The sequence below is a fragment of the Taudactylus pleione genome, unplaced genomic scaffold (assembly GCF_031769625.1).
Source record: "Taudactylus pleione unplaced genomic scaffold, aTauple2 ptg000179l, whole genome shotgun sequence".
In the NCBI taxonomy this organism is placed as follows: Eukaryota; Metazoa; Chordata; class Amphibia; order Anura; family Myobatrachidae; genus Taudactylus; species Taudactylus pleione.
In genome coordinates, this window is record NW_028284581.1 from 29,962,403 (window position 1) to 29,985,606 (window position 23,204).

At 38.6% G+C, this 23,204-nt stretch overlaps 1 protein-coding gene across 1 annotated transcript in view; it reads left to right on the forward strand.

The window, feature by feature from the left end:
* Nucleotides 1-13,610, forward strand: part of CD226 (CD226 molecule) — a 45,180-nt gene extending 31,570 nt beyond the window's left edge. Inside the window, exons 4-6 of the mRNA XM_088475989.1 lie at nt 4,315-4,408; nt 6,304-6,379; nt 13,530-13,610. Of these exons, the coding sequence (XP_088332115.1) occupies nt 4,315-4,408; nt 6,304-6,379; nt 13,530-13,601 (242 nt within the window). The 3' untranslated portion in view covers nt 13,602-13,610. The remainder of the gene's footprint in view (nt 1-4,314; nt 4,409-6,303; nt 6,380-13,529) is intronic.
* Nucleotides 13,611-23,204: the final 9,594 nt, after the last annotated feature.

Consider the following 23,204-nt stretch of genomic DNA (forward strand, 5'->3'; position numbering starts at 1 on the left):
TGTGGATATCTGGGGACCACCAGATATATCTGATTGTGAATTGCATCGCTGGGTACACATCGTACTCTGTATACCCAACTTTATTATTAGTATATAGCAGTAATAATGGATCATGCTGCATATTTCTAGAGAATTTAGCATGCAAAAAGTATGAGACTGAGATAATTAACGGCACATAGTTGTTGCATTACATGTTTATTATGGTAAATAAAGGCAACAAATTGGTGGGTTCTAAGTGCAAACAGGATCTGCTGCCTACGGCCACTATTAGGGGCCCCCTTAACCCCAAAATGTAAATAGAGAAAGCAGTGTATAGTGACCTGGGCGCTGAACACAAAGTACACTCCCCTAGGAGATGAAAAGCAGAAATGAATTTATTGAATACACACAGTTAAAATATCACCAGAAATATAAAAGCATACTCTCTGATGGTGAGTGTCACCTTAGGTGAAAGCAACAGCAGGGGTTCCGGATTATACCCTTGCTGGGTACTCACAAGCGTGGGTTATAGTCCTGGTAAGGTGAATACCTGCACACAGTGGGCCAATGAATTTTGAGCAGATTTGCTCTTCCTCAAGGCTGTGTCATCTCCACGTCACCGGAAGTGGTCATCCTGCGACTTCCGGTTTTCGGAACAACTTCTATGTTGAACAGGCTGTGTCTGTCTGTGTTCCTAAAGGTATTATAGGTGGTCTGGAGTATCTGGGGTTGCAGCAAAGGTTCTTTAAACAAAAGTAACTTTGTTCTGCCACGTGGGCTCCACGAAACCGGAAGTGCGTCTCTGTGCACTTCCGTTTTTCACCTAAGTAACGGAGCTTGGTCCTCTATTTACCAGAATTTTTCTCCATCTTGTTGTGGATGACACTAGATGGATAGGTATATATAGAAATAGGAATAAGTGCATAAAAAATTGCATTATTGCAAGATAAATAAGCTGGAATATAAAAATAAAACATATACATTGAGTATATGTGAGCGTAGGTTAAAAAAATGTTGATACGTGTTGCCTGTATCGACAGTGTTGGAAATAATTATGTATTAAGAGATATAGCATATTATATAACATTAACGAGTAAAACATATACGAAACCAATAAATATATGTTAAAACTCATATACATATAAAAGCCATAAATAAGAAGCATGAAATTATTTTGCATTAACAGACATATAACTGGACAAGGCATATTATATAATACTTATGAGTAAGACATTTAAAACCATTGAATATATGCTAAAACTCATATAATACACAGGGGCGTATCTATAATGGGTGCAGGGTGTGCGGGGAACACGGGCCCCTGGGTCCAGGGGGCCCCGCACTGCACACCCTGCACCCTTACCACGTCGGCGCTGGCATTTGGCACTGTAAAATGACTGGAAAATGGCCGCCGCGGCCATTTTCGTGTCATATGCGCAGTACAGGGAAAATGGCCATCGCAGCCATTTTCCCAGTGATCTGTGCATACACTATAGACTCTGAGCACACTCTAGTGCCCAGAGTCTATAACTCCGGCGCTGGCCACGCACAGCTCAGTGCGCTGCCAGGCAGAGAGGAGGAGGCCTGTGTCAGAGACTTCACACGGGACCCTCCTCTCTGGAAACGCCCCTGTATATATGTGTGTGTGTGTATATATATGCCATAAATAGGGAGCATGAAATATGAAAGGAGCATAAAAATCATTAGAAACCTCTAAAACCCAGTAAAATTTAAAAGAGCATGTAAACAAGATATGTGCTTGGAAAATTTTAAGAAACCATTTTAATTCAAAATCCTTATTAATACCCTCTGGGACCAACCAATGTTTTTAATTTGTAGATCTACTCTCTTTTTGGGCCAGTCTGATTTCTTTGTTTCTGTTTTTCCAGACGTTTTTGACACATTCTATACCCATAAAATTATTTCCAACACTGTCGATACAGGCAACACATATGAATATTTTTTGAATTGCGCTCCCATATACTCAATGTATATGTTTTATTTTTATATTCCAGTTTATTTATCTTCCACTATTATATGCAATTTTTTATGCACTTCTTCCTATTTCTATATATACCTGTCCATCGAATGTTTTCCACAACAAAATGGAGAAACCTCATTCTGTACACTAGAGGACCAAGCTCCGTTACTTAGGTGAAAACCGGAAGTGCACAGAGACGCACTTCCGGTTTCACAGAGCCCACGCAGCAGAACAAAGTTACTTTTGTTTAAAGAACCTCTATTGCAACCCCAGATACTCCAGACCACCTATAATACCTTTAGGAATACGGACAGACACAGTCTGTTCAACATAGAAGTAGTTCTGAAAAACGGAAGTCGCGGGACAACCACTTCCGGTGATGTGATGACGACACATCAGGAAGCTGCTATTTAAAGGCCAGACATAAGACTGCACACAGACAGCATTGAGGAAGAGCAAACATGCTCGAAATGCATTGGCCCACTGTGTGCAGCTATTCACCTTACCAGGACTATATCCCACGCTTATGAGTGTCCAGCAAGGGTGTATTTGGAACCCCTGCTGTTGCTTTCACCTAAGGTCACACTCACCATCAGAGACTAAGTATGTTTTTATGTTTATTACTGTGTTTTATGCTGTAGATTACATTTTTTTAGGCAGTAGCATATTTGCCATATTAACTCTAAAGCTAGTTTCTTTAACCATTTAACCTGTTCTTGCTGCAACTTACCAAACTACTTTATTATACACTATGTAGACAAAAGTGATTAGACACTGACAGCAAATAAATCAATGAGATTTTATTAACGTCAGTACTTTGCAGTGACGTGTGTTGAGGTCAATGGCTGGGGAGGCCAAGATGTATAAAAACACAGTTTTTATATCAAAACTCTGGAGCATGACAAAGTACCCTGACTGCACATGCCTGGTACTTTGTAGGTCCGCCATGTGCAGTGATTACTGCAGACACCCTTCTTGGCAACCTGTCCAAAAGTTCCTGGACAACAGCAGACGGTATGTTTTACCATTCCACCTTAAGTACAGTGATCAACTGAGACACAGAAGAAGGTTGAGTCAGCCTAGAATGCACTCGTTGCTCCAATTCATCCCAGAGTTTCTCAATGGGGTTAAGATCTGGACTCTGAGCTGGCCAGTCCATCCTGGTTACCACATTTTCTTTTTACCAGTCCAGCGTCACCCTAGAAACTTGACAGGTGGCATTGTTGTCCTAATAAAAACATTTGCTATTTTCATTGAATTGCAAGTGCATGGGCCTCCCTACCAAGTGTTCTTGTAGCAACTGCTACATTAGTGGCCTTTTGGAGTTTGTGTTCAATGGTATGCATTTGTCTTGTGTGGGGGTGTCCAATCACTTTTGCCTAAATAGTGTATACTAGTAAAGGGTTTCCCAAACTCAGTCCTCAAAGCACCTTAACAGTCCAGATTTTAAAGATATCCATGATTGTCCACAAATTGTATAAATCACACTGGCAGAGATACAAATTAAATCACCTGTGCTTAAAACCTGGACTTTTAGGGTGCCTTGAGGACTGAGTTTGGGAACCACTGTACTAGTATAACAGACCTGGCATATACTGGGTCACCTTCAATCTCTGGATCCCTTGCCCCCTCTCTTTTTCTCCCCACCACCTGCTCCATCGTGGCTTTGACCCCCTTATTGTAGCTCCAGCACTACCCCATTGTGACTTCTTACTCCTGTCGTTTTGTTCCGCCACTCCTTCCCCAATCCCATACTTCCCTAGGGGCCAGTCCCCTCTTCCAGGTCTGTCCCATTTCCCTTCCTCGCAGTGGGAGCCGTTGGGTGCACACCTTACATAATTATGTAGATATTCAGTATTATGATTGAGGAATTTGGTAACAAAAATAATTTTTCGTATTAGAACACAATATATTTAAATGTTTGTAAAAATCTATATAACAATAGTAGATGGTCTGCGATGAGACAGACATGCACAGTAGGAAGGGAAAGGGGCACTCCTCCTTCCCCAACAACATCCCCCACACTATGGTAGAGCAAAGGGACGATTAAGAGTTAGGACAGGATCTGGCTGAATCCTGCAACTGTGGTGAGTATAGGAGGTGGAAGGGAGAGGCAAGACCCCTAGACCCGGCATTCTCCAGATGCAATATGCTAGAGACCAATGTAATATCAATAAACCATATATGTGCTATATTTTAAAATACTTTAATTGTTACATTTCATTTTCAGCCATAAAATAAATGCAGAGGCCATCATCCGACGTAAATGATAACGGAATGAATGTAAAATATTATTACTTTATCATGAGTTAATAACAATTGTTTTTACATTTTATATACATCTCATTTTTTAGGTATTTCTACACTTTACTCTGTTGTTCTAATGTATGGGGGATCCTTAGTTATTATCATAGCGATCATCATCACAGCAACTATATGTGTTTTAAGGTAAGTGGCAACCTCACAGTGGTTAAACACCTGATATAGCTTCTATTAAAAAGTAATGCTTACTTCACATTGAGAGGGCTATTAAAGGTAACTCCTACAGATGTATTCAACCGATTTGTTGCTTCTGTTCGCTAACAAGCACTTTACACATGGGTCGCATGCAATATTTTCGTTGTTTATTAAAGTGGATTCCCATAATTGGTCCCTGTCTCTGTGGGCAGGGTTTCTGCTAAATATAAAACAATGATGGCACAATAAATGTGCAGCCACTCATATACAGTACAAGAACCACCTAATTCTCACAGTAAACAAAATAATAGTATATAAGTTGGCACACAAATGTCCCAATCCTATAAGTAGGGTTATCTGAAGTCCTTCTGGTGTTGATTCTCTAAAAACATCTTCGTAATGTCAACCAAGAAAAAACCAGAAAATATACAATAGTATAATACTGCAAAAATGGAGAATCACTGACTGTGCAGAAAAACAAAAAAATATGGCCCAATTTAATATTGAGTGGTATGCTCCTAACTCATTATATAGGCTGTGTTTGAAAAATGACAGTTAGGAGCTGATTGGTTGGAGCTCCATTTAAGTTAGTAATGAGTGATAACAAGAATATCACTCATTATTAAATGGGGACCATAATGCTCCCAACTGGAACCAATTCTCCCCAAAAATGTATAGGTAGAAAATAGTAGTAGAATGTCAGTGAACCTATAGAATGCTTACACAATCTCCTGTATTTTTGAGCTCATAAAGGTACTAGTTAGATAGGCCATCTACCAGACAGATAGAACAAACAGGCACTTGAAGAGACTGCTCATGACTCTCTAAAAGAGAGGTATTTGGAGCTTACTGCAGCAGCCTCAGGAAGATCTCTGCTCCATGAGGTCTGACCTTTGTTCCATCCTACATTCTGAGCCTGTTTGCTTTATCTGTCTGGTAGGCTTGCCCATCGCACTAATTGTTTCACTTATATGTTTTTATGTGCTTTCTGGTGACCATGTTTACTCTTATAAATTAAAAATGATATGGTAGTCTGCACTATGATATCCATTTCTTTTTTATATGGTATATCAACTGAGACCCATAGTTCTCTTTGAAGGACAGTAAATATACCTTTATGAGCTCAATAATGCAAGAGATTGAGTAAGCATTTCATTCAGATGGGTAGATTCACTGACATCCTACTATTTTCTACCTACACATTTTTTGGAGGGATTGGTTCCTGTTGGGAGTACTACTGAATATTCCATTTCCCATTTGTGCACAGTTGGTGATTCTAATTTTTTGCAGTATTACGCTATTTTATTTTTCTTTTATTTTAGTTGACATTCCAAAGATATTTTTGCAGGTTCAACTCTGTGTGGACTTCATCTCACACTATTTATAGGATTGGGAGATTTGTGTGCCAATTTATATATTTATCAATCTGTTTATAAGCTTTCTGCTAAACCCATATCTCACTTATGTACTATACACTATACAGTAGTTGTATGTTTAGTTTAAGTTTTATGTTCCAGTATTTTCCAGTGGGAAATCCTTGTGGTTTTATTAAGGAGGCTATATAGAAGAACAGAAGAAGCAATACAAAAACTAAACTGAAAAGTGGAGTCTGACTAAATAAACAAATGTGCTATAGTATATATACTGATTTGCCTGGTGCTCTGTTGAGTGGATGGATATCTGGACCTTTTGCCAAAGTGATGGATTTATGACTTGCTGTTCAAATAATGCATTAATGATCTGCCCTGCTGGTCCAAGAGCCACTCAATTCCAATGTGTACTTTGTTTTCTTATGAATACATAATTCAGCTTCTTAATTAATGACAAAAAAACTATTAACTGATGAAAACAATATATGTTGTATAAACTGTTTAATCTCAATTTAGGAAATGGAAACCTAAGCGCAGAGAGAATACACCACCGATAACTACTTTCAATTCAGCACATAATGATGTTTATCAGGTAAAACTATACATTGCAATACTTATATATATGCTAATGCCATTTCTTCTTCAGGGTCCATAGGGATCCACAGAGATACCATGGGGAAATGTGGTTGGAGTGATCCAGACACCAAACAGTTAAGCTTTCAGCTCCCAGGATGCCCCAAGTCCTCCTCCACATACACCCTGCCCCTAGCCATGGCCATTCTGTTTTTCATTTGGTCCGGCAGGATCAGATGCACCTTTAGGCAGTCCCGAGCTTTTATTTTATGTTTTATTTAGTTTACTTTTACTTCAGAGCAAGCAGCGCCAGGCGTCCTAATGGATGCTTGTGCTGCTGCTCCATCTATGCCCGCCAGCGCCACAACACCAGTAACCAGACTGGTGATTTTGGCGGGCACCAGCGGAGCTTGGCTAGTGGCGATGCTGGGTCCGGGGATTGCAGCAGGAAGTATGGGGATGCAGATAAGGTGGTTCCACACTCACGGGGAACCACGTGGCAGTCCGTACCTCCAGCAGTCGGAGACCTGCTGGATTTTGCTGTAGTGGGGCATCTGCATTGTTTGCTCCCCCACTAGACCACAGTGACAAGTGAGTCTGTCGCCGGGGACAGTGGCGGTGGCCATGATAAGGCCAGCGCACCTGGGAGTTTAATACAGCATAGGGGAGATAAGCTTTCCCTGGCAGCCCCTCCGTCAGCCCAGGTGCCGATCCAGGTGAGGTTTTCAAGTGTCTGGGTTGCTCCTACTGCCCTCCTCTGTATCTGAGACACCCAGCGACCACTGTCGGTGCTCTGCTGAACCTGCTGGCCTCAGGAGGTTTTCGGTCTAGTCTCCCTGTATACCTCTGACCAGAGGCCATGTTATACAATGCTCAAATGCTACTAAACCTTGTGTTTTGAGTAGTTGATTGAAAACCCATTGCAAGTATATTGTATATGCATTATATGTGACTTTTGCTAGCTCTGTTGTATTGATATACTGCCTTTAGTTTCTATACTGTCAGTTATAACTATCACTGCTTTGTACTCCTCAACCCTTTGCTACTGGTGTGTGAGGGTATTTTTTCCTTTTGTACTTCTCATTTACTTGTACTTGTGAAGGTTGTCATATTTGCATTTGTTACCTTCATACCTACTAATTTATTTTTAAAGGTGAGGTAAACAGGAGGCTGATGCCCCTGTGCTGGTTACATGTAGATCCTGTTTGGCGGGCTTGTTCCCTCAGGATTTAATACAGGACAGTTTGGGTGCTATTTGTTATAAAATACCACCGCTCCAGTCCAAATTAACAGCCCCAGTACTGGAGCCACCCTGGGGGTCCTCCTTGTCTCAGGTTATGATGCAGCTAGTGGACAGGTTGGCTACTCCAATGCTGCCTCCCACTATTGGATACCCACAACAGGTACAGCCTGCTATAAATACATCAGATAGTGTCAGGTGTAATGGTGCTTTGAAAAAAGAAAATAAAGATAAATACTCCCCTATTGTGGCAAGCCTTATGATTCCACAGGAATATATAAAAGGAAAGAAAAAACAACATACAATAGTGTAATACTGTTTTACATATGTCAATACCAAATAATGAAAGACAATAGTCCCCCACTCATTAAACTCACAGCCACAAACTTGTGTATAGATCTCTTAAGGGTATCTTTCTCTCAATTCCCTTTTAGATATGTAATAGACAATAATTCATAGTTACCCCCTATACATCACACTCATGATTTCCTCCTTAGGATATTGGGCGTATCTCAAATTCTTGAAGGATTTCTCTGACACTTTGTTTAACTTATCCTCACTTTATTGACACCAATGCAGAAAAAATTTAAGTTTCTTTTATTTAGCAGTATAAAGTTCCAATAAGTTTTTTTGTTAGAGGTTAAATCGTACTGGACCATCAGATGTTAGGGATCCCAAATTGTAGTCCAAAGTACGAAAATTCTCTTTCCTTAGTGGGTAAGAATTCCAAAAGTAACAGCCAGTATTCCCCACCAGGTGGGGAATACTGGCTGTTACTTTTGGATTTAACCTCTATTCGGTGGGGGCACACTTTGTTTTTTAAAAAAATTTTTGGAACTTCATGCTGTTAAACAAAAGAATCTTCAACATTTTGCTACAACCTTTTATTTGCATTAGAATTTATTCACAGCCTGCTATGTTTGTCCCCCTGATACATTCTTCCGGGATTGGCTATATGTGCCACTGGATCAGTCGTCGGCTGCCTTTCAGCAAATGTTGTAGGCAAATAGACCAGTAGCCACTAAATCACAACCTACAGCCACACCACATTGGACATGCCTAATCTTGGAAGCTATGCAGTGTTGGGTTTGGTTAATACTTGGATGGGAGACCACCTGGAAACACCAGGTGCTGTAGGTAATAAGGCTTCAGTGTTTAAACACCAGAAGGTGGTCAATACTGAGTTTCCTAAGTATGAGCAGCCTTCTGAACTCATGGGGAAGCAACGATTCCATATTACGAAAATATTGGCATCTTTGTACCCTCTCCCATCTGGTGAATGTACTAAGTGGGAAGTCCCTCCTACTGTGGATGCTCAGGTGGCACATTTAGTCAGGAGCTCTACGTTGCCTATACCGTCCACATCCTTCCTTAAGGATCCCACAGATAGAAAAAACTTGAAGCCTGTCTTAAATCAGTGTTTTTCTTTGTCAGGAGCTGTTACCCGACCAGCTATGGATGAGGCCTGGGTATCCAAGGCATTAAGGAATGGACAGGGGCATTTGAAGATACTATACCAGATGCTACCAGAGAATAGCTATATCTCCCATATATAGGATGTGGCCTCTTATTCAGGAGAAGCTGTGATAGACTCTGGAATCTTGGCTTCTAAGGCATCAGCAACTTCAGTTAAATTGCTCATACAGCCAGTTGGTTAAGGTCCTGGAAAGCAGATGCGGGATCCAGGAAGGTTCTGGAAGCCCTGCTTTTCTCTGGAAACATACTATTTGGAGCAGAATTGGATAAGATAATGGCTACTCTGACAGCATCAAAATCTGCTGGTCTGCCATCAACAGCTACAGTACCTTTAAGCTTAAGCAGTCCTCTTTTTGGTCCTTTTGCCCTCAGGGAAAGGCAAAAGGACAGCTTTTCTCCAGACAGTCTAGTTCTTGCAGGACCAACAAGCCAGAAACCAAGAAGCCTTGGTCAGTCAGATGTCCAGCTTCCAAGCCGGACAACAAACCTTCTGCCTGATGGGGCGGGCCTCCTCCTGGGGGATCTAAGGGTGGGAGGCTGACTTCTTCAGTTTGCCAACACCTAGTGTCAAGCTACAACAGATGTCTGGTTCTAAGAAGGGGTCTCACAAGGCTACGCCCTCACTTTTCTGAGGCGTTCTCCCCAGAAGTTTTTCTGTACAACTCCCCCATCAGATTCTATCAAGGCCTTGGCCATCTAGAAGGCCATTCACTCCCCACTGTGTTCAGGGGTGATAATCCTAGTTCCTTTGGCTAACCAAGGAAAGGGTTATTATTCCAATCTGTTTTTAATTCAGAAACCAAACGGGTCTCATTGCCCTATTCTGAATCTGGGAACCCTCAACACATTTATCCATGTGCCCAGATTTCATATGGAGGCTCTCCAGTCAATTGTTCTGGCAATAGAACCAGGGGATTTTATGGTTTTCCTGGACATTCAGTAGACGTATCTGCATATGCCTATTACATCATCCCAACAACGATTTCTATGATTTGCTGTCTTGCAGCAACATTACCAATTTTGGTCTCTCAATGGCCCCTCTGGTCTTTACCAAAATAATGGCAGTTATGACAGCCCACCTCAGGCATCAGGGAGTCAAGATACTGCCATATTTGGATGGCCTCCTGATATTGGCACAGTCTCCACAGTTACAACACCATTTCCAACTGACCATTGCTTGCCTAAGGATGCACAGCTGGATCATCAATTAGAAGAAGTCTTCCATTTTCTCTATACAGTGGATGGTACATATGGGGGAAATCCTGGATTCTCAGGTACAAAGGATATTTCTGCCAGGGGACAAGATTTCAGCCCTACAATTGTGGGTGTGCAAATTACTCCTCAATTGAAGGTTATCCATCCACTCAGCGATGCAGGTCCTGCGGTCCATGGTATCCACTTTTGACATGGTGGAATATGCTCAGTTCCACTCCAGGCCACTGCAACAATTGATTCTCTCGCATTGGAATGGGCAGTATCATCTAATATGGTTCCAAATGATTCTCCCTCTCATAGTGGCTGCAAACATCCATCTGGACAAGGGTCGCCCCTTCTGAATCTCAAATTGGTTGCTTCTCACCACGGTGACAGGTCATCATACCTTTCAAGGAAGATGGACAATCCAGGAAAGTTAACTGCCCATAAACATCCTGGAGCTTCATGCAGTATACAAAGCCCTCACTCTGGCACAGGACCTCTTCCAAGACAGGCCGATCCAGATCCAATCCGACAACGCAACCATAGTAGCTTACATTAATTATCAGGGAGGCATGCGAAGTCAGGAAGCCATGAGGGAAGTGGCAAATATTTTGGTCTGGGCAGAATGTTTTCTTCAAGCAATCTCGGCAGTGTTCATCCCCGGAGTCCTCAAATGGGAAGCGATTTTCCTAAGTAGTCAGGACATACATGCTGGAGAATGGACTCTTAACCAGGATGTATTTCAGCTCTTATTGGACAAATGGGGACTATCAGACATAGATCTCATAGCCTCACAGCCCAACCACAAGTCCCCTAGGTATGGTTCAGGACCAGAGACCCCTCAGCCACCTTCGTGGATGCATTGGCAGTGAGGTGGTACTTCAATCTGGTATATCTCTTTCCTTAGATCTCCCTCCTCCCATTGGTCCTCAGGAAAAAGGTGGCACAGTAATACCGGTAGCTCCTGCTAGGCCCAGGCACCACTGGTTCTCACACCTATGGATTCTCTCTATAGACACTCTGTTCCCTCTTCCTCTATTGCCAGATCTGTTAGCGCAGGGTCCCTGCTTGCACCCGGACTTATTTCGTCTGACTTTGACGGTGTGGGTCTTGAGTCTTCCATCTTAACAGCCAAGAGTTTCACCAGCTCTGTGGTTCAGATGATGCTCAGAGCACAAAAGCTTTCCTCTGCCCGCATCTGTTACAATGTTTGGCACTTGGTCTCCGCCTGGCCACACTAAGAGGACAAGTTTCTACGCTTTCAGTTTGGTTCCAGTAGAGGATCGCTTATCTGCCTGATCTTAGAGTTTTTTTTTCAGGGTGTTCTCCGTGTTCAGCCACCTTTGGTCCCGCCAGTGGCATCATGGGATTTGTATTTGGTTCTCAGGGCTCTACATGTTTCCCCATTTCAACCTCTGGACTCAGATGACCTTAAGCGGTTGACAGCGAAGACACTTTTTCTCCTCGCTATCTCCTATGCCTATAGAGTCTCTGATTTGGCAGCTCTCTCTTGTTGCTCCCCATTTTTTGTTTTCTCACCAGGATAGAGCTGTCCTCCATACAAGGGCAGGTTACCTTCCTAAGGTAGTATCCAGTTTTCATGTGAATGAAGAGATTGGGGTTCCAGCTTTCCAGTCTTTAGATCTTTCTGCAGGTGAAGCCTCCATGGATGTGGTTTGCACTCTCCTTATCTACATTGATCATGCTAACTCCTTGAGAAAATCAGATGCTCTTTTTGTGTGACTTTCACAAGCAAGGCTAGCAAGCTACCAAACAGACTCTAGCTCGATGGATGCACATGACTATCTCTCAGGCTGATCTCCCTGTTCCAAACATGGTTGAAGCACATTTTACACTGTGGGACCATTGTGGACATTTTGACGTGGTGCCTCTGCTGAACAATTGTGCAAGGCAGCCACATGGTCCACACTTTTCTTATGCTCTATGCTTTTTGACACCTTTGCCTCTCAGGATGTTTCCTTTTGGCAACAGATTCTCCTTCCTGATCAGGAGCATCCCCACCCTTAAGGGAACTGCTTTAGGACATCCCCATCATGTCCCTATGGATTCCTAAGGACTCTGAAGAAGAAAATAAGAGTTATGGTAGACTTACCTTTATTAACTTTTTTACTTCGAGGTCCAAAGGGTCCACAGGGCACCCACCCTGATGCACCTGGCTTCATTGGGTAATTGTTTTTTTCTCATATTCACTAATTCCCTCTTCTAGACAGAGTGTTTCTGGTGTACATTGTCCTTCCTTCTTCTCTTTTCTGCTCCTGCCTTGGGCTTGTTTACAAAACTGAATGCCCGTGGCCAGGGGCAGAGTATATGTGGAGCAGGACCAGTGGCATCCTGGGAGCTGAAAGCTTAACTATTTGGTGTCTGGATCACTCCAACCACATTTCCCCATGTTATCCCTGTGTACCCTATGGACCTCAAAGAAAAAGAGTTAACAAAGTTAACTCTACCATAACTCTTATTTACTACAGTATTTGATCTTTTTTTAAATATATGCAGTAAATTAAAATGTTTTTATTTTTGCTTCAATTTCAATTGTGCTTGACTTCAGACATACACCGAGGCAGCTTTTTAAAGAAAAGTATTGTATATTAATAGTGACATATTTGGATGAAGAGATTTCCTTAGGGTCTTTAACCCTAGTCTTAAATTATTTCTGCTTGATTTGTAATCATGGAAGATGACCTTTCTCATCAACTCCAAAAGACAGACCACTTAGTGCAATATATATTTTGCATCAATTTAAGAAAATTATTAAAGGCCCCTGAAATATTTTGTGACTTTGATACTGTAAGTCAAAGTTGCTAATACTTGCTGTGAAGATATTTCATATTTATTGTAACAATATTAAAAAAAACAGTTTTGCTGCTTTTTTTTTCATAATAGTTTTTATTGAATATTTAGTACAGAAAAATAAATGAGGATACAGAATGAAAAAAGGGGAAAAGAGGGAAAAAAGACATATCGCATATCACAAAACAAAATATCATTGATCAACTTACAAACATTTGATTCATAGACATAAAAGAAAACTTTTAATACACATAAAAGTAATTAGAAACAGGATACTAAAGGAATAATGAACAGAACTACCCCGAATCTGAATGAGGTGAGCGGTTTTGCTGTTTTATAACAGCATGGGGGCGCTTCATTCCATATAATGTTGCATTTATCCTTAATAAATTGTTTTTATTAATCTGTATATTCACAGTGACAACTCTTATTTTGTTTCTTTCAGAATAAAAGTGACAGCAAGTTGGAAGAGCACATTTATGCCAACCTAGAGTATACTAAAGCCATGAAAAGATAAACAATGGTGGATGGGTCATGGTCAAAAAATTAGTATATATATGGATTTGCAGATGTTCCAAGTTGTATTGTCAGAATATATCCAAATCTTCTGTTTATCTCAAATTACTTTAACTCAACAGACATTCAGAATACACAGTTTGGCAAAACAGATTATATATAACCATCTGGAATATCATTGTGGTTTAGGACTTTGGTGTCACATAGCAGTTGTACAGTTTCTCTGCCTGTAATCTGCTGCTTGTTACTTTCACACCTTTTTTAGACTATAAATTTGATCATGTACTTTCTCAGCTAATGTTGTTTGATATATTTGAATCTCCTAAATTGTGTTATCTGAGGTTTTGTCTGTTATTGTTTGGGGCCTGATTAAATGCTTGGAGATATGCTTGTTATTACTATTGTTAAATATTGCTATTTGAGGAATATGTTTTAAATCTTTCACAATGTAATTTTACTATTAGTCAACTGGACATGTCATCACTCTTAGCCCCATACAGAGTCAAAGGTGTTACACGTACAATTAGCACTGACTCCTACACAATGGGACTGTGTGTGTAAGTGGTCAGATAATTGCCACCAGAAATGTTGGCTGGTAGGTAGTATTGGCTTTACCAAAACAACACCACTAAATGGAGGTAAAAATAAATATTGGGACTTCACAGCTGGATTCATCGCCCGGTGAGGAGTAACTCTGACTGTAACCTAGATAGGGCTGTAGCACTTCCAATGTATTGGTATGTGTGCAGTGTTATGGCAGTAATTTGGTAAAAGTCTTAAAACCACCTTAAGAAATATTTAATAAAGTTGTTACATTTGCATATACTTAGCTAGGTTGGTGATTTTTGCCCACGGGTAGCAGTACAGAGAAACAGATTGAGGTGTGCTGGATACCATAAGTGCCAATATTTATACTTGTGTTTGAACTTTACATTTTTAAGTAGTTTTGAGCAAGTTTTCTGCTTTGCTTAGTTAGTCAGGCACTAATGCAAAATAGAATGTGTTTTGGTTAAGTATAATTGGTACTATATATATATGTAATATATCCTGCTTGTAATATCTGTGTGTTTCAATACAATGTTATACTTTTCATATCAGACATTCTTTTTAACTGCTACATGCATTATATATTTGTTTAGTTTGTTTTTCTCACTACCAATCACAAACACCTGCTGTAGACGGTCACAAAATCAGTGATACTCGATTGAGCCTCAATATTTTTTGCTATTATTTTATACCATCAGTTATAAAATATCATTACATATTTTATTAGATATATAAAATTACAATAGTAGTTTTTTTCCAACAGCACGCACTGGCGTGTAATAATATTCCAGATTTTTTGCTGAGTTAATATCAGGTGTCACACTCAATTAAGGTCCACAAACATGGGAATTCCAGGACACATTTACAAATAACAAAATGTGCGTAAGTATAACTGTGCATGCCTTCAGCTATTTAACCCTTCATATAGTACAGTATATTGTAGACATCCTTTTTAAGTGCATGTTTACATAGTCATAGTCAACATTCTAAGTAAACATGTTGCCTACGCAAAGTGGAGGCAGGCAGTTGTGTGCTTTCGATGAAGCACATGTATTCATTAAAAACCAGTAGGGGGGTCACTTAATTTCAACCATGTCAACATTCTCATGTCGACCTGATAACTGTTGACCTAACATACCAAGCTTTATTTACTGAATATGACTATTATACTGTACTCCGCAACATTTTATTTTTGTGACATTTTTTAGGGATATATTAACTCTGAATAATACTAGGCTCGCTAGGATATGATAGTGGCCTACAAAGAGCACAAATCTTTAGCCATTACTCCAAAGGTATCTAAACCCCTGACCTTAATTGGCTGGCATTGTACTACATGGTTGTAAATTAACAAATTAAATAAATGAACAAAAAAGTCACTTAACTGACCTAAAGGTAACAAAAATGTATTTTGACATTACATGGCCAAATGATCTTCTCCATATTCATGCATTGATGACTGCTCTGTGCAATGTACAAATACTATTATTTAAGTATTTTTTCAAATGTTCTAGAAAATTTGACAGTGCAGAGAATAAGATAGTGATGTCACAGAGTATCAAGAAATTGAAACTTATCAATGACTTTTATGATTTGCAACAAGTGTCCTGCAGCCACAATATTGGTAATACAAGAAAATAATAATAAAGACTGGATTATGTTATCTTATCGTTAAGCAATGTATCACTTCAGCTGTGCAATAAGTTAAAATTGCAGTACATAGAATGTCATATTAATGTTTGATAAATTGGTAGCTGTTTTAATTGCTTTAGGCCAGTGATTTATACTAAATCTCACACTTCCTCGGATGCTGGGTTCACTGGGGCCAATTCAACCAGTTGCGAGTTGGCTGCAAATTGCTTAATGTGATTTAAAAACCTTCAGCCATAACTTTTTGCTATTCAATAAAAAAACCTGTGTCTCAATGGGAGATAATGTGGATATTGGTTTGCAGCTCCAGACTAGGTGAAAAGTAGAGAAAAATCATTTTTTAAGAAAAAATATTGGGACACAGTACAAAAACCCCAGGACACCCCAATGAATGATATAATAATTAATAAAAAATGTATTTAGATGTTTTTAAATAGGAAAACATGGTCAATAACGATGTCATTTTTCTGGTGATTTTCTCTGAAAATCAGAAATTTATTAAATGATGTGTGACATGTACAGTTTGCTGCAAACATTTTATTTTATTTTTTTAAAACTTGTATATACATTCCTAAATATCACTGTAGAGACTGTTTAATGTACCCAATACTGAAAAACTTTTATTTGTTGAAATACACTTGCTGGCTATCGTTTTTTCATCATTTATAAAAGTCAATCATTTAAAACCCTGTAAATTCTGTCACATTGAATTAAACTAATAGAATGTCTCAGAAAATCATGTAGCAAATATGATTAGTTGACATTATAGGGTTAACTGACTCTAATACTTGATTATGGCCACTAACAGCCTTCTACATTGTCCTGCTTTCTTATTTGCAACTTTTTTGGGGGTTCAGGATGATTTTCCCATTGTTTCATGTACTTCACAAAGGTTGCACACTGTAGAGTTAACGTGCATCATCCCTGACTTGCCATTTTTAATTGAATTGCAAGGGAATCAGGAGCACGCTTCATGAAAATATCCTGCAAAATGCACATAATATTATCCTGCAAGAACAGAAAACAGAGCTCATGGCAAATTCAATCAGTCCCACAGTGTCTTGGACTTTATGTTTATTGTTTACTTGAAATCTTAATTCTTTACTTTAGATACATAACTTGGATATTTAGTAATATTGTGCATGTTTTATGTTATTATTTTTATCTATCTTAATATCTATAATATCTTTATCTTCAAGTCTCTTATTTAAAATGAATGAAATATACTATTGTTTTTTAAATAGTTAATTTGGCATTTATAATCAGCAGTCATTAAATCTAGATACACATTAATGCCATTCAAGAACATTTCTGACATTAATAGATTACAAGTGATAACTCATAGCTCTCTTTTTTCTATGACGAAGAAGATGGTTCTTAGATTACTGCTTACTTTTAATGAGCTCTATTTTAGCATCTGGTATTGAAATGAGACAGAATGCGGAGAATGTAAAACTCATTGCATTATTTGATTGCTCATACTAAAATCAGCTAATCCCTTTGGTCCAGATGTCTTCTTGATGTTATAGAAATCAAAACAATAAGAAATTACTTAGTATTTCTAAATCGAATGGCTGTGCATACAGCCGCATTCCTATATAAAGATATCCGTTGCACATTAAATGAAAATGCTTTATTTCTTCCTTTTTCTGTAATTGCAAATGTTACCTTTTCATAAAAATTATGTTGTCTTAACCTAAAATAATGGTAAGTATGGTTAATGTATGTGCAACATTGAAGGTTAACACATTGTTGAAGCTGTGGTTAGCACTAGAGAGTGTCTGCGAAAGCTGATTCATAAAAAAAAGTGAAGTTGTCTAAAGTAACCAATCAGATGTTTGGTTTCATTTACTCAGCTGTGCTAGAAAAAATTCCAGAATGTTAGAATCTGATTAGTTGTTATTGACAACACTACAGATATGTCCACTTGCAGCTTGTGCGGCAAATTGCGCCATGCCTTTCGCACCTGCGACCCATAGGATTGCATGGTGCAAACTTGCAGCACGAGTGGCACAGATGCAAGAGGACACATCTATATCTTTTTCTCTCGTATGAGTATTTATAAATGTTCCCCATTGTATTGTATTAGACATACACATCTTACTTCAAACATTGTTGCACAATCTTTTTCATTCTGAGGCCTGCATTGGAAGACAGTACAATAGAGTGGTACATCAATGTGGCTGCAATAAAACTTAACTTGCTTAAATATTTGAAATACAGTATGTATGATGTACTACTGGTGAGTTTGTGTGTGCTGCAGTGAAGCAGTAAGCCACCATAGGTAACATGGCCATACCATTTTTAGGTGTGGTCATGTCACAAACTGTGTGATCTATTCCACTCTTCTGTAACATGTTTGGTCTTCCTCTTCTCTGTGATATAATCAGCTTCACCAGGAACAGAACCAGAAGAGGACATTCCGTGACAAGGTTAGAAGAGAGGTATATACAGTTATGTACAAACACATCCCAGAGGCAAGTACAATATATTGTGGAGACAAGGAGAGGCACATTGTGATTTAGAAATGCCTTAATTACACTACATCAATTAAAAAAAATTTACAATACAATATATTAAAAATGACAAAAAAGCTAGAAACCATTGTGGCTTTTTTATATAGAACTTTTATTGTAAAAATGATGTTATGAGCTTAATTGCAAAAGGAAAATTCTTTTATAAGTTTTATTCAGCCAAAGGCACTGACAATTACTGTATGATATTATAAACCACAATACTTTCTTTTACTACTCATAATTAGAACTTAACTAAAAACTTTAAATGTAAAAACTTTATATCTCAAGGACATTACATATATTTCTTCTCATTACTGCAGAGAGGAACCACAATTTTCTAAGACTACAAACAATATTATGTTAAAAATGTATAAACTATATAAAGTACTGAGTGTGTGTGTGTGTGTATATATATATATATATATATATATATATATATATATAAACAAAACTTCCACAAGGTGCGGAACTCACAGACAGCAATATTCAGACACTACTAGTGACGATATTAACGTTTCAGTTTATGTAACTGTCTTCAGAAACTGAAACGTTAATATCGTCACTAGTAGTGTCTGAATATTGCTGTCCGTGAATGCCGCTCCTTGTGGAAGTTTGTTTTGGCTATAGCTGTGGGGGCACCCAGCAAGGATACTTGTTTTGATCTGAGTGCCAGTCCTGTGATTCACTATATATATATATATATATATATGGGGTGTAGTCGGGATGCCAATGGTCTGAATACTGGCGCCAAAATCCCATCAGGTCGGGATCCCGGCACCAGTATCCCGACCACCGGCATGGGGTGTTAGGGAGAGGTTAGGGTGCAGGGTTAGGCACTAGGGGGAGGGTTAGGGTTAGGCACCTGGGAGAAGGTCTTAGGTTTAGGGTGCAGGGAGGGGGATGTTAGGTTTAGGCACTAGGGGGAGGTTAGGTTTAGGCACCGAGGAGGGGTTATTAGGTTTAGGGTGTGAGTAGGGGGAGGTAAGGCTTAGGTACTAAGGGAGAAGGCACGGGTTAGGCACAGGGGAGGGAGGGTTAGGTTAGGGGTTAGAAAAACACTTACCCGTCTTCCCTATGGGTGTCAGGAATCTGGCTGTCGGGATGCTGCTGTCGGTATTTTGACCAGCGGCATCCCAACAACTGGGATTTCATACCCAACCTATAGATATATATATATACTGTGTATATATATATATATATATATATATATATATGTGTACATATCGTAAGATAAAAAATTATATAGTCGAAATACGAATGCCAAGAAGAATACTAATATATAAATTACATTTTGATAAGTATGATTACATTTATACGTACTGATATTATTATCATCTATTTTTCTACATAATTAAAGAAAGGATTCAATATCACAACCTTTATATAGGGTCTAGGGCAGTGGTTCTCAAACTTGGTGCCTTGGCACCCTAGGCTGACTCGGGGTATTTGCAAGGGTGCCACGGGTTGGTGGTCCAGAGCCAAATAAAATTATTTTATGGTGAATGTGATTGGCAGCCACCAACATTGGTTTTGCCTATCATATGTGGGCAAACATAAATGCAACAGTGTGCAGCACCACATAACTGAACATATGCATGATAGGATGGCACAGTTTACTTAATTTAATTTTATTTATTAACAGTTTCTTATATAGTGCAGTATATTCAGTTGTGCTTTACAAATTGAAACAAGATTAATAGAACAACACTGGGTAGTACCAGACAGACATAAAAGTAAGAGGGCCCTGCTCGCAAGCTTACAATCTAATTTAATAACTTTTGGTGACTTTCACAATAAGAAACGTTAGGCCTAGGGGTACCGTGAAAAATTTGCTGATACTATAGGGTGCCGTGATTCAAAAAAGTTTGGGAACCACTGGTCTACGGTGTTTACAGTGTATATCCAGTATATTTCTCTCCTTAGCAATATTTTTTCAAAAGTCACCACCTCTTTCATCTAATTTCACTTGTTCCAGTGCTTTAAAATTGAACCCATTCAGAGGGGATTTCTGACACACAGCAAAATGTCTAGGGACAAAATGATTTATTTACTTAGAATATTTCTTATATGTTCAAAAATTCAGATTTTTAATTTCCGTTTATTCTTGCCAATATACTTTTTTCCACATTTACACTCTATCATATACTGTATATAACCCCAGTTGCTACAAATTCATCAGACTTTCTAGATTTCTTTTCTTAATGTGTCTACTGTTCATAAACTTAGTTCCATCTCTACTACAATATTTACACATTTTGCAGTGTCCACATGGATATAATCCCTTTCTTTGTTTAATCCAATTATTTATATGCAGGTTCTCCTTTCTCTCTGCTAATAGACTGGGTGCCAGTTTTTTCTTTAATGTGGGGGCTCTTTTAAATATAACTTGAGGCTTCTTTGGGATCACTTTATTTAATACCGGGTCTAACATTAAAATATCTCAGTATTTCTCTAGAATACAGTAGATCTTAATTGTTTCTCATTCTTGTTATACTGTGTACAGTGATATTCAATGTGAATTTAAATAGAGCATAAGGGTAAAAGGTAAAATGAACTGTCAATTTAATGTACATAAATAATATAAACAGAATAATAAAAGTTAAATACAGTATGAGAGACACTAGAGCCTCATCAGGTGGGTCCCTAACATTCCTAATACTGACACATTTATTATATATATTTTGATATATAGTATTCTTAGTGCTAGGAGTGTGCATCTGCATCCCTCCCTTTTTTCTGCATTATATATGCAGTATATGTACTTATATGTGTTTTATATATAAACAGTACTGTGCAAAAGTATTAGGCATGTGTGGAAAAAATGCTGCAAAATAGGAATGCTTTCAAAAATAGAAGTGTTAATAGTTTATTTGTATCAATTAACAAAATGCAAATTTAATGAACAGAAGATAAATCTAAATCAAATCAATATTTGGTGAGACCACTGTTTGCCTTCAAAACAACATCAATTTTAGGTACACTTGCACACAGTTTTTGCAGGAACTGGGCAGGGAGGTTGTTCCAGGCATTTTTGTGAACTAACCATAGATCTTCTGTGGATGTAGGCTTGCTCAAATCCTTCTGTTTCTTCATGTATTCCCAGACAGACTTGATGATGATGAGATCATGGCTCTGTGTGAGCCATATCATCATTTCCAGGACTCCTTGTTCTTTAATCTGACGATAGTTCTAAATGACATTGGCTGTGTGTTTGAAGTCATTGTCCTGCTGCAAAATATCCCAACTCCATTTGCTGGAATACAGCCCCAAACTTGCAAGGAACCTCCACCATGCTTCACTGTTGCCTGCAGACACTCAGGGGTCTATGTACTAAGAAGCGATAAGAGACAGAGTGAAAAGTGATAAGTAAGTGATAAGGTGCCAGCCAATCAGCTCCCAAATGCCATCTCACAGGCTGTGTTTGAAAAATGACATTTGGGAGCTGATTGACTGGCACCTTATAACAGACTTATCACTTTTCTCTCTGTCTCTTATCACTGCTTAGTACATAGACCTCTCAATATTGTACCACACTCCAGCCCTTTGGCGAACAAACTGCCTTCTGTTACAGAGAAATATTTAATGTTTTGAATCATCAGTCCAGAGCACCTGCTGCCATTTTTCTGCACCCCAGTTCCAATGTTTCGTGCATAGCTGAGTCGCTTGGCCTTGATTCCACATATAAGGTATGGCTTCTGGACAGACTTCTCCAAACAGTAGATAGGTGTACCTGGGTGCCACAGGTTTCTGCCAGTTTTGAGCCAAAGTCCCAGGAAAATTGATGGTGGTATATTTTAAAAACTCCAGTTGACATAAAAAAAACCACAATGTAATTCAAATCTACAAAAAGGAGAACATAAAATGCTCCAGATAAATAAGAGAAAAAAAATGCTTTTCTGAAATAAATGCCAAATTAGCGACTTCACCCAACACATTTCGTCGAGATGGCACTGTGTCTCATTCCTCAGACTTCCTCAAGAGTAATGAATATCTTGCACAGAGCAGGGCTTATAAAAGGCTCACAATTACCATAATTAATTGAAAAATGTAAACAAACAAACATGGATGAAACAGGATTTCCCCTAATTTGAAAGTGGTGTATACCATATGTATAGTGTTAGAAACTAGCTCTATAGTGATTGATCTATTAATTTATATAAAAACTATAACATATAGGAAACTTGTTCCTATTTTATGTAGCACAAAACAAATTTACCCAAAAAGACATAAAAAAGGCAAAAAAATAAACCGGTAGTGACGCAGCACAACCAAAAACTGGAAGTTGCCGATTACTAGTAATATCTGATGAGACAGAATGGCCCCTGAGTCTGCGGCTCTTACATAAGATTCCCATTGCAATCCACAATAAGATACTCCTAATATGGCCAACGAAACCAGAAGTACCCATGCTAAGATCTGAAAACCGGAAGTTCCCAAATGTATTCAATAAATGACAAATTTCTTTGTATATATGATCTCAAATCATATAGACTCCTTCTTTTTGTTTTATAAGTCAAGAACAGGATTATTTATGTATATTCTTGCACTTAATTTATGCATGTAAATGACCTATTAATATCATTGAGTGGCATTTTTCTTAAGGGAAAAAATATTATATATTAAACAGTGTACAGTTGATATCCTCGGGGGTTATTTTTCTTATGGGCAAGGTATTATATATTAAATATTAAACAGTATACTGCCATATATTAACATACAATGAATATGACATGTTATTGGGGACACAAAAACCATATAATTATCTCAGGAATATCAGAAAAGGGTTGCTTAATTACATCACAAAATGTTAAAAAATATACATAACAATATGCCCGAGCCATTCTACTTAATACTTTAGAAATATAATTAGTACATAAAAACAGAAATCAATT